The sequence below is a fragment of the Miniopterus natalensis genome, chromosome 11, assembly GCF_054644295.1.
Source record: "Miniopterus natalensis isolate mMinNat1 chromosome 11, mMinNat1.hap1, whole genome shotgun sequence".
Taxonomy (NCBI): Eukaryota; Metazoa; Chordata; class Mammalia; order Chiroptera; family Miniopteridae; genus Miniopterus; species Miniopterus natalensis.
The window spans coordinates 4,630,897-4,643,384 of NC_142091.1; the positions used below are offsets into that span (position 1 = coordinate 4,630,897).

The 12,488-nt window shown below is 36.4% G+C and overlaps 1 protein-coding gene across 3 annotated transcripts in view; it reads right to left on the reverse strand.

The window, feature by feature from the left end:
* The window catches only part of ARHGEF12 (Rho guanine nucleotide exchange factor 12), a 167,595-nt gene that overhangs the window by 49,462 nt on the left and 105,645 nt on the right, over window positions 1–12,488 (reverse strand). For all 3 annotated transcript variants that reach the window (XM_087821473.1, XM_087821472.1, XM_087821471.1), the window contains 9 exons: window positions 9,087–9,161; window positions 6,967–7,059; window positions 5,333–5,443; window positions 4,985–5,083; window positions 2,195–2,237; window positions 1,813–1,918; window positions 1,277–1,414; window positions 735–767; window positions 312–426 (listed from right to left, as the gene is read on the reverse strand). In XM_087821473.1, the coding sequence (XP_087677599.1) occupies window positions 312–426; window positions 735–767; window positions 1,277–1,414; window positions 1,813–1,918; window positions 2,195–2,237; window positions 4,985–5,083; window positions 5,333–5,443; window positions 6,967–7,059; window positions 9,087–9,161 (813 nt within the window). The remainder of the gene's footprint in view (window positions 1–311; window positions 427–734; window positions 768–1,276; window positions 1,415–1,812; window positions 1,919–2,194; window positions 2,238–4,984; window positions 5,084–5,332; window positions 5,444–6,966; window positions 7,060–9,086; window positions 9,162–12,488) is intronic.

A 12,488-nucleotide genomic window follows, 5' to 3' on the forward strand; every position in this document is an offset into this window, starting at 1 on the left:
TCCTTGCCCTCATAGAGCTTGACTAATAAAAATTAAGCAAAACAAATGATCACAAGCGGTGGCGGCACCGCAAAAGAGAAGGACGCGGCCCAGGAGCGCGGCCGGCACACGGCGTGGGCTGCTCCCGCCAGCTCCTCGTGTCTGCTGGTTAGCGCGCACGCCGCATTTCTCACTAGATTCTCGGTTTCTTGACAGCAGGAGCCACTTTTCATCTAATAAGCATGCCTACCACCAATTTGCTGAAAAGTAAATACTAAGAAGGAAAGCACTGCACCAAACCTGAGGACGCGCAGAGGCTCTTCCAGCCCTACCTTGATTTTTGGAAGGAATCCAATCCGACCCCGCTTATGCTCCAAATTTCGAGGTTCTTTCACTTTTACTCCCAAATGCTTCATGTACATGAAAATAACATACTGCATGGTTGAACTGGAGGAGAACAGATTAAGTAAAATAACACTTCTGAAAAAGGAGGGTGGGTAAAATAAAGATAGCAAATGACTTTCAAAACCTCAATGATGAAATTCTTGGAATTCATTCATTAAATAAAAAATAAGGAATTACCAGAAAAGAATTCTACTCAAGACACTAGAATATTAGTCAAATAAAATACAGGCCACCAGAAGGGGGCAGTCTATGTTTTTTAAGTTAAAAGAAAGAAAATATAATTTAGGACTGATAAAAGAAAATATAGTTTATCTTTTTTCTTAAAATCCAGAAAAAAGCAGTTATATTACCTCTTATCTTCTTCTATAGCCTGAGCAGTCATCCTAAAAATAAAACATTTACAAATGAAATATTAAAGTTTAAAAAGAAGAGTTGCTATTAAATCCAGATACCTGAAACAACAGGGCGGAGCGGAATGCTCTGGGAGCCCCTCTGCATCTCTGCCACATGGAATGTAATTTCAGAAACCCTCTAATCCCCAAAGGAGCTGCCTGCTTCTCACTCTCATGTCATCAACTGTAAGTGTCTTATAGAAAGAAATATTATTTCCAGAATCTCTGAATTTAAACCAATGAAAGTATTCAACCTGTTTTTGATCAGTTAGAAATTTTGTAGTTGCTCATTTTGCTAATACCCAGAAATAGAAAATCAAGAACTTTACTTAAAATAAAATATCAAAAATATAACAAATTCCAGTTTCTCAAGTGTTATGACAAAAGAAATAGCTCCACATACCTAATCTGATACCCTTCTAAATTTGTTCAAAGTATACTTTCAGCATGATTAGCATCTAAGGAGAGAGGGCATTTTCACATATGCTTCTGTTACTTACAACACTTCTTCAATTTTGGCAACAATCTGTTCTGCACATGCCCGTTCCTTCTCCAAAGTTACCCGGTCCTTGTCTCGCTCTACATCAAGCTTAGTCAGTTCGCTTTCAGCCAAGGTCAGGCCCATGCTCCGTTTCTGCCTAAAGGGAATAGGAGGAATTTTCTGAGGCAGCCGAGAGAAAAACTCTCCCCCTCGTTAGAGTTTCCATAGCTACGGGTTTCTAGCAACAGGCAAAATGTCAGTTTTTTACTTCAGAACACCATGTCACCTAGGACAACAGAGGCAATCACTCAACAGAACACACATCCTGAAGGAGCATACTTAGCAGAGACAAAGTACTGAGCTCAAATGCTGGAATCACATGGAATGGGAACCAGGAACTCTCTACTATTCTAACACTTTGACTCCAGATGTTTACTATGTTTTAATAACAGTGATAAAGACCACATGCTAAACCAAGGATTTACTGTGTAACCTTTACTATGTAAAAAAAAATTAATTCAGAATAACCACATCAGCTTATATCACCAAGCTTACCGAAAATCTTCCAAGTGCCTCTGAATTTCTGGGTGGACTCTTTCTTGCATAGTTTGAATATAGTGGCGATGTAGATCCTCAGGAATTAGCTCGGGTCTTCTTTTTTCTGAAAAAAGAAATGGGTAAGAATTACTTGATCTAAAGGTATAATCTGTGCATTTTAACTGGCAACACATCAATGCTATGTGGTGCAAACTTATCTTGGAGTAAGACAAAGAGAGCTTCTTCAATTCAACTTGTGTATCCCATCTCTCATTCAGATTTCATTCACCCTTAAATGTGGAGGTCTAGTTGCCACATGACACACAAAACCTTTAGAAATGAGCTGAACTACACAATTATTGAGATATAATTCTCCAGGATACTGGTGCTCCAAACTTACCTAAATCTACTGATATTTCATCAGGAACAGGAACTTTCAAGTGCTATAACAAAAATGAAATGAAAAAATGAGACAGCAGTAAGGAATTTGCAAGATATAGAGAAGTGTCTGTATAAAGTACATTAGTAGAACTTAGACACATATTTTACAAACATATTCATGTAAAAGTTCATTTACTGTGCTCCTCCCATCCAAATTTCACAGCTCTGGTAAGTTCTGCTGTTTAAACTTGAAAATAAGCCCTTTCCCAAGGATCATGCTATAAAGGAAATACCTGCAGTATTTACCAGATGACTAAGTGCTTCTGTGCCTTACTTACTTTCACTGGCCTCAGCCTTCTGGAATGAGTGAACATGGGCTTTGGCTTCCTAGAGTCACTGGTTAATCTACATTATTTGAATGTAGGTAAAAACTAAGTTATGTGTATATATTATCACATGAAAAACTTACTCATATATAACCCTACTATCTGTTGTACTTGAGACACTCCCACTACAGATCATGATGCTCCCAGTCACTTTCCTTAAAGAACCCTCACAATAGTCACACTCCCAATCAGAGTACTGGATGTCAATTCTGAGAATTTGGAGACTTAAATACCTAGTAACCATCTGTAGTACTTACACTATGAACTAATTATAGTACCTGTGTCATACTTTAGTTCTTTATAGCTAGGATTTTCCCCATAATAATTGCAGTTTCCGGTACCACTATCAGTTAACAGTGTTTTCCTTCCCATCAATTTGGGAAATGTCTTGAAATACATATATATTTTGCATTTACAAGAAATATCTTAACCTCTGTACACTTACTTTGTATTGTACACCTACTTAAGTCATATACTTCCAGAATTTAAACAATTCTTGTAAGATCTGAAGTTTTATATTTGAAAATAAGTCACTGCTAAAAATGATGAGATCTCTAACATTCATTTGAAGGGCAGGGAAGTGGATTTCAAAGCATTCTCTTTGACTGAAGCTGCCATGCTGTGGCTCAAATCAACCTTCCTGAAAGTATTTCTAGCACAGATGCAAAAAAGTAAATAAATGTTCATTTATGTATGTGGGTACTTGTGTGAAAAAAATATCACCTGTGGTTTAAAAATAATTATCAAATTAATCAAGGTTCTTACACTTCAATGTTAATAATCTTATATAGAATATAAATTATAAAGTTTTAATTATAAAGTTTATAAATATAAAATATATGAAATATAAAATATAAAGTTTTAACTTAGCATGGAGCTCTCTTTAAAAATGTGTGGGGTAGAAGAGGTCGCTGGGGGAAAATGGAGACATGTAATACTTTCAACAATAAAGATAAAAAAATAGTCTGTGATCATAAAAAAAAAGTGAAATTCAAATACACTTCAATATACTGTCATTTATTCACGGAAGCAAATTATCTTAATAAATATAATGTATAATATTTTAAACAATGGCAGTAAAATCAGAATCCTAACTAATTCATTCAAAAAGTATCTGAATGACCACTCTGTACCCCAATCTATGAGTACTGGGGAAACAGCCGAGAACGCACAGAATACAAATGTCTGCCCTGATGCAGCTTACATTCTGGGCAGAGCAGGAACACAAGTAAACAAAATAAGTTAATAAGATGTAAGATCTATGGACAAAAATAACAGGCGTGATAACATAAAGTGAAGGATAGTGTTAAGTAGGCTGGTCAGAGCAGGCCTCAGTGAGAAGGTGATTATGTTCAGCAGTGTAGGCAACTTTGCAAAGGAATGCAAAGAAAATGGGAGCTGGAGAAAGAAGCGGAGCCACAATGTCTCTGTGCGTGTCTATTTGCTTCAGGATACGTTTGCATGCGAACGTAAACGACTCAACAGAAAACAAAAAACTAGTGATGCAGGAGAGAAGGGGCTGCAGTTAAAGTAGCATCTTTCAGTAAGTACAAAGAAACACAATGCACGTGATGATGTATCTGTAGAAGTGCACTTCCTTACACTATTTTAAATTTCTCAAAGAAAGAGCCAGGCCACGAGCTGAGAAAGGACTGGAAAAGAAGGTTGAAACAGTTATATAGAGAACTGCAAATGTGAAAGAACCAGGGACATGCAGAATGGCAATCCAGGAAGCATTAAGGGCTAATTCTTCTTTAAACTACAGCAAAACTAGTAACAAAACTCTTAATTTAAAAATGTATTAAGATTTCAATTTACTGTCATTTACGTGAATAAGATCTTTTCCACCACCTTTGAAACTTGTACCTACAAACTTCCAAGGGGCCAAAAGAGTTACTCTTTGGACCCTACCATGTAAACGCGCATCATCTGTGTTCTCTTCTTACTCCTTCATCCTGACCACACATGTACAACCCAAATATACATACACATCCCTCAACACCTGTGACGGTTTATATGCCTAAAACTAATCTAGAAATGATAAAAAAAACAGTCAATAGTAATCAATAAGTGACAGATGCCACAAAGCACAATAAAGTCCAAAAACACGGGAGGGAGCCCTGGCTGGTGTGGCTCAGTTGGTTGGAATGTTGTCCTGTACACCAAAAGGTGGCGGGTTCAATTTCTGGCCAGACCACATACCCAGGTTGTGGGTTCGACCCCAGGTCAGGGCATGTGCAGAAGGCAGCTAATCGATGTTTCTCTCACATCAATGTTTATCTCTCTTTCCCTTCCTCTCTCTGAAATCATAAATTATAAAAAATGTCAAAAACAAAACAAAACGTGGGAGGGAAAACTGGAAGTAGGAGCCCAATAATTCTATGTACTGGAACAAAGAGTTTAATATTAAGTTGGTAACTTACTGCAGATCGATCCAGGAAGAACTGATGAAACTCGAGGAAGACACGCCGAGTCTCCTTGGAATTGGTCTGTTTATAAAGGTCTGAGTAGAGATAACAGAGCTGTAGTAAAGAAGAAAAAGGAAACGATAAAGTGAGAAATCTTGAAAAATGTCAACATAAACAATGTAGCTACTAACATTCAACCAAGTGTTTAAAAAAATAACAACATTTTAAGTATCTTTCTAAACATCCTTATATGTTTAGAAAAACAGAAAGAAGTCTGTTTGCTTATTTTGCAGGAATGAAAAGTTTTATGGTTTATGAATCAATGTAAAAACTCTAAATTTGTTAAATCGTAAAATGTATTACCAATGTTGCAGGGTCAAACTGTGACACTACATGGTGTACAAAAACAGCCAAGTGAGCAGGGCGAGATTTTAGCAGTTCAATGCTCTGGAAGCAGCTGCACTGCCCATTGATCTAGAAAAAGAAACAATTATACATCAATAACTCCAACACAGATGCAAAATATAATGTAAGTTCAACTAAACCTAACTATTGAAATTTCACTTTGATCTACCCTAAAAAATTCAAGGTTTAAAAAACGTCACTAGAATTTATTAGCAACACAGACTATGGAATCTCTCCCTCTGAAATGAATAATTTCTTGGGGATAGGCTGGAAGTAAGACCATCTTGGGAGAATGCAAATTTAGAAGATGATTATAAAGGAGCTGAGATATCTACAAATCAGTATTAAAAAAACTGTCTAACAACAGTTCTAAAAATGTGGTAGAAGGCTCTTTGTCTAATAATGAAATAGCTGTGTTCCTTTTCTTTTGGGCTGATCACAGAAATGGTGGTAGAAAATGGAGTTGTATGATTTTAAGTAAGACACCACCTACAATGCATGTATATATTCCCTAACCTACACTGAAAACAGAATGCGGTAATAGTTAAAATTAAGGTAACTAGAATCACAGTTTTCACATAATTTTTCATATTTAAATAAAGTGAGACTTAATCTAAACAAACAATACCAATTCTACACAATCTCTTCCAGAAAACACAAGAGGAGGTGATACTTCTTACTCATTCCAAGCAGCCAGCAATATCCAGCTATCAAAACAAAGAAATTACCAAAAAACCCCAAAACTACACACCAATATCCCCCATAAACACAGACACAATCCATACCTAAAAAGGACATTACATTATGACCAATCAGGGTTTATCCCCAGAATGTAAAGCTGGCTCAACATGCTAACATCAATCCATGTAATTTACCATATTAGGGACTAATACAATGATCTGACTCATTCAATAAAATTCAATATCCATTCATTATAAAAACTCTTAACGAACTAGGAACAGAAGGAAATGTCCTTAACCTATAATAAATAATATCTATGAAAAACCTACAGCTAACTTTATTATACTTTATGGTGAAAGATTAACCTTTCTTCCTAAGATTAGTAATAAAGCAAAGATGCACTGTCTCACCACTCCAATTCAACCTCATGCTGGAAGTCTTAATTGGTGCAATGAAGATAATGACAAGAAATAAAAGATAAAAAGATTGGAAACAAAAAAATAAAAAATTGTCTCTATTCATAGACAATGGTTGTCTATGTAGAAAATTGCAAAAGTTATTTTCCAAAGCTCCCAGAAGTACTAAGGGCAAAAATCAAGCCAATGATATTCCTCTATACTATCAGTAAACAACTGGAATTTGAAATAAAATTTAAAAACCTTTACAATAACACCCCCTCCCCAAATGAAGTACTTAGGTATACTCATTGACTTCTTATCAGTTTTAAAAGGAAAGCCATTTCTATTGATTAAAAATAAAATAAGCCACTAACCCATGCAATTAACCAATTAATCTTAGTTCTAAGATTGAGCTTCAAATCCTTAAAAATATGTCAATCTCCAGAAAGTATTCATTTTACTAAATCAAACATCTCAGAAAATTAATGGGTTTTTTAGAAAAAATATCATCACCTGCTCATGTTCAGTACCAAAATCATCATCCTCTGCTCCAATAATATGAGGTGCTACACGGGTCGAGGGACTCATGGTAAGTGACTGAGTGTCCTGGTAATATTCAGAGAGAAGAAACAGAAAAATTATCTGGTTGTCAAATTCAGAGAAAGAATAAAGCCAAAGCAAAAGCCAAAAGACGTGGTTCACCAAACGTGGGATGTCTTCACTTATTATTTTATACATATCTAGACCTTGTTATAAAGAAAAATAGTTTCTATAAATTGTTAAGATTTTTAAAAGTTAGATTTTTGAGTGAAGACAACAGGACAAAGGAAAAATGAGAGTAGAAATGATAAGACAAAGTTAGGAGAAGTTAATACAAAGATTTATATTAATGTCACATACTGAAAGCTGTCAGTAAACCCTATTTTTTCATTATTAATTCTTTTCCCTAAGTACATAATGCTGGGTTTTTCAACCCTGGCACTGTTCATATTTTGGGCCAGATACCTCTTTGCTGTGGGAGCTGCCCTGGACATTGTAAGGTATTTAGCAGCATCCTTGGCCTCTACATACCCACTAGATGCCAGAAACAGCCTCCCAGTAGTGACACTCAAAAATGTTTCCAGACTTTACCAAATGTCCCCAGGGACAAAATCACTCCTGGCTGAAAATCACAGGCACAAGGCAAAATAAAATTTAAAGTAATCACATAAAACACTGCTACAGAAACAAAAATGACCAAATTACAAAAATAAATTACAATCTCACTCCATGCAATAGACTGACCATTTGTCAACTCTCACAGTAAAATGTAGCATGAAATAGGCAATGTAGAAGCATTAATGTATAATTTAAAAAATATGGAATTTTGAAAGACCACAAATACTAAATTCAAAGACCAGAGAGCATGAAGAAAAATAAAAATTTTGGAAGAAATAGAAAAGAATGAGTTTGGCTTACACCTGACAGCAGTTAGCACGGAAGATCTGCAGCTGAGCAAAGAGTAGGCTGTAATGATTTAGGAGTCAACTGCAATGTAATTATAACTGAAACTATGTAAATAGTCCAGCAAGCTATAAATTAAGTAAATAATATGTAGCTATAGTTCTTCCTCTTTAAGTGCTATCCTGACACTATGTATCTGCATCTCCTAAACTTGATTCTGCCTTTTTTACTACTTGATTTTTAAACCTCAAGGCGGTAATAATTTAAGAAAAAAATCAGGTGAAATAATAGAAATGTGTTTATAGTAGCAGCAGACAAATTTTGATTTCTCTGGTTTTTAAATTTGTAGCTAATAATCAATGTATCACAATATTACGTTGACTTTTACTATGAAACTTTATACAATTCAATTAAAATTAAAATCAAAATGCTAAAAGTATTTAGTTAATAATATACAAGATCCAGCATTTCCACTTCTGAGTATATACCCAAAAGAACTGAAAGAACTTGAACAGAAATTTGCACAGCCATGATCACAGTAGCATATTCACAACAGCCAAAAGGCAGAAACATCCCAAGTGCTCACTGACGAATGGATAAATAAAATGTGGTCTACGCACACGATGGATTCTGCTTGAAAAGGGCGGAAATTATGACACATGCTACAATATGGATGGACCTTGAAGACACTGTGCTAAGTGAAGCAGGCTGGTCAACAAGAGGACAAATATGGTATGATGCCGCTTATATGAGGTTCCTAGGGTAGTCAAGGGCACTGAGACAGAAGGAGGAATGTTGGTTCCTGAGGCTGGAAGGAGAGGCTGGTGTTTAATGAGGACTGAGTCTCAGCTGTGGGCAGATGAGAAGGCCCCAGAGATGAATGCTGTGACGGCTGCACAGTGTGAAGGTAACCTATGTCAATGAACTGTATACTTAAAAATAATTAAATGGTAAATTTGGTTATGGATATTGTACTACAATAAAAAAAATTAAACCACCTAATAATACTAACTATGGAGTAGCCCTCCATTATCAAAAAAATGTATTAAATTCCTTTAAAGCTTAAGCTAATTCTCTCAAAAATAAACAAACAAACAAACAAACAAACAAATAAATAAATACAAGCAGCAGGTGTGCCTGTCACTTTAAGCACAAGGAAAGCACTATGATCTATCAGATGTCGTACTCACAGTGTCCTGAATTACTTCATTTTTCTCTGGGTTTTCCTCGAGATAAGTCCTCTCTTTCAGGCCACTCCTAGGATTCTAATATAAAAGAAAAAAAAAAAGATACTCAGTTCATTTCAACAAGCTCACCAAAAGGACAGGAAAAAAATGTGAAAAAATAATATTCTGACTTTCATGTATGTATCTGAAGGTACTAAATATCTTTCATATAATACCTTGCTCTGATAATTTTTTTCCCTGACTTTGGCAAATCAGCTATTCCCTCAGCTTTTTAGTTTAATATTGATAAAACAATACAGAACCGCCCTGGATGGTGTTTCTCAGTGGTGAGAGCGCTGGACCACACACCGAGGGGTTTCGGGTTTGATTCCAAGTCAAGGCACATACCTGGGTTGCACGTTAAATCCTGGCCTGTTCGGGGTGCATTTGGGAGGAAACCAATTGATATGTCTCTCTCACAGTGATGTTTCTCTCTCTCTCTCTTCCCCATACCCTCCCCCTCCTTTCTACTCTCTCTAAAATTCAATGGAAAAAATGCCTTTGGGTGATGATTAACAAAAAACACACAAAATAGAACCAACGCAATAGCTTTACTTCAACTCCAGGCCTGAGGGCATATTTCTATCAAATAACTTTAACTAGATGTATTACAAATCTCAAACTCATTATATCAAAATAAATATCTCTATCCACTTCCTCTAATCCTCTCTGTCCCAAGTAAAAAACATTGTAGACTATTTATATCAATGAAATTAAGCTTCTATTTTGCTGTTACTAGCTCATGTGAAACGGATACGTGTATTTTTATAAAATTTACATGGTGTGTTTGATGACCTTATGCAAAACACAATTTTGGGAGACAGGGAATACACCAAAGAAATGGGAGCCACTCTTCAGAGCAATTGAAAATAAATCACAAGAGACTTGTGTGTGACTGCCAGCAGGGAAGATACATGCTATCTGTACAAATACCAAAATACCACGAGGTGGAGAAAATGGTAAAACTACCCAATCTACTGGGGAGTCATATCAAAGAATACAGAAGACAATCTGAGGGGGCTCCACTGGCCAAAAAAAGAACAATTTAAGCATAAAAAAGTATAATGACTGCGATGGAACGAAATACACTAAGCCAGTATGTTAAAGTCTATGAACACAAAGTATCATGCACAAGAGTGAGTTTGCACATGCATCCCCACGCTGGAGCCTCTGGAGTTGTCAGGGCACCCACGCTTCTAAAACAGACGCGTGACGGAGAGGGTCAAACAGGCACCCGAATTTCCTACAGAAGCAGTATTTTAGGGTAATCTAAAGACCATTAAGGGAAAACTATCCTTTATACAGTAATTCCATCTAGTATGTAAAGGAGAAATGACAAAACCATAATATTATCATTTTGAAAAAACTAATGAAATAATGGATGCAGGCATTTTCGCCATTAGGGGAAGGTAAAAACATGAGATAAAAGCTTAAGCAGAATCCCAAGCAAGATGAATCCAAAGAGGCCCACATCCAGACACACCATAATTAAAACGGCAAATGTTAAAGACAAAGAGAGAATCTTAAAGGCAGCAAGAGACAGAGAGTTACTTACAAACGGAGCTCCCATTAGACTGTCAGCTGATTTCTCAACAGAAACACTTCAGGCCAGAAGGGAGTGGCACAAAGCTTACAAAGTATAGAAAAGCAAGGATCTGAAACCAAGACTACTTTATCCAGCAAGGCTATCATTTAAAATAGATGGTGATAAAGAGCTTCCCAGACAAAAAAAGGCTAAAGGAGCTTATCACCACCAAACCATTAAAATGGCGCCCGGCAGGGAGTGGCTCAGTGGTTGAGCATCCACCTAGGATCCAGGCGATTGGGGTTCAATTCCCGGTCACAGCACATGCCTGGGTTTCGGGCTCAATCCCCAGTGGGGGCTGTGCAGGAGGCAGCCGATCAATGACTCTCTCATCCTTGAAGTTTCTATCTCTCTCTCTCCCTCTCCCTTTCTCTTGCTGAAATCAATAAAGATACATTAAAAAAAAAGAATTAAAATGGCAATAAATAAAGACCTATCAATAATAACCTTAAATGTAAACAGCTTAAATGTTCCAATCAAAGGACACAGGGTAGCTGAATGGATAAGAAAACATGATTCATATATATACTGTCTACAAGAGACCCACCTCAGCAAAAAAGACTCACACAGGATGACAGTGAAGGGATGTAAAAAAAATTTCCATGCAAATGGTAACGAAAAAAACACCCTGGGGTAGCAACACTCATATTAGACACAACAGACTTCAAAATGAAGACCATAACAAGAGGAAAGAAAGGTCACTACATAATACTAAAGAGATCAAGACAAGAGGATATAACGCTTGTAACCATATAGGTACCCAATATAGGAACACCTAAATATACCAAAACAACTTCTGGAGGACTTTAAGGAAGAGATTGACAGCAATACAGTCATACTAGGGGACTTTAACACCCCACTGACATCACTGGATAGATGTTTCAGACGAAAAAACCAACAAGGAATCAGTGACCCTAAATGACACACTACATCAGATGGATTTAACAGATGGATTTACAGAACATTTCACCCCAAAGCTGCAGAATATACATTCCTCTCAAGTGCACATGGGTCATTCTCAAAGATAGTCCACACGTTAGGACACAAAACAAGTCTCTACAAATTCAAGAAGACTGAAATCATATCACGCATCTTCTTGGATCACAATGGCATGAAGTTACATATGAACCACAATAAAAAGACTAAAAAACATTCAAACACACGGATGCTAAATAGCATGTTATTAAACAATGAATGGGTTATCAATGAGATCAAGGAAGAAATAAAAAACTTCCTGGAAACAAATGAAAATAAACACACAACAACCCAAAATCTATGGGGCACAATGAAAGCAGTCCTGAGAAGGAAGTTCATAATATTACAGGCCTGCCTCAAAAAGCAAGAAACCTTTTTAGTAAACTATCTAACCCTACAATTTAAAGACTTAGAAAGAGAACAGCAAGAAAAGCCCAGGGTAAGTAGAAGGAAAGAAATAATAAAGATCAGAGCATAAATACATGACACAGAGACTAAAAAAACAATACAAAAGATCAATGAAACCAAGAGCTGGTTCTTTAATAAGACTGATGAACCTTTGGCCAAATTCATCAAGAAACAAGGAGAGGGCCCAAATAAACAAAACCAGAGATGAAAGAGGTAAAATAACAACTGACCCAACAGAAATACAAAGGATTGTAAGAAAATACTATGAACAACTAACTGTATGTCACCAAGCTAGAAACCTGGATGAAATGGACAAATTCCTAGGAACATACAACCTTCCAAAACTCAATGAGGAAGAGTCAGAAAATTTGAATAGGCCGGTAACTGCTGATGAAGTT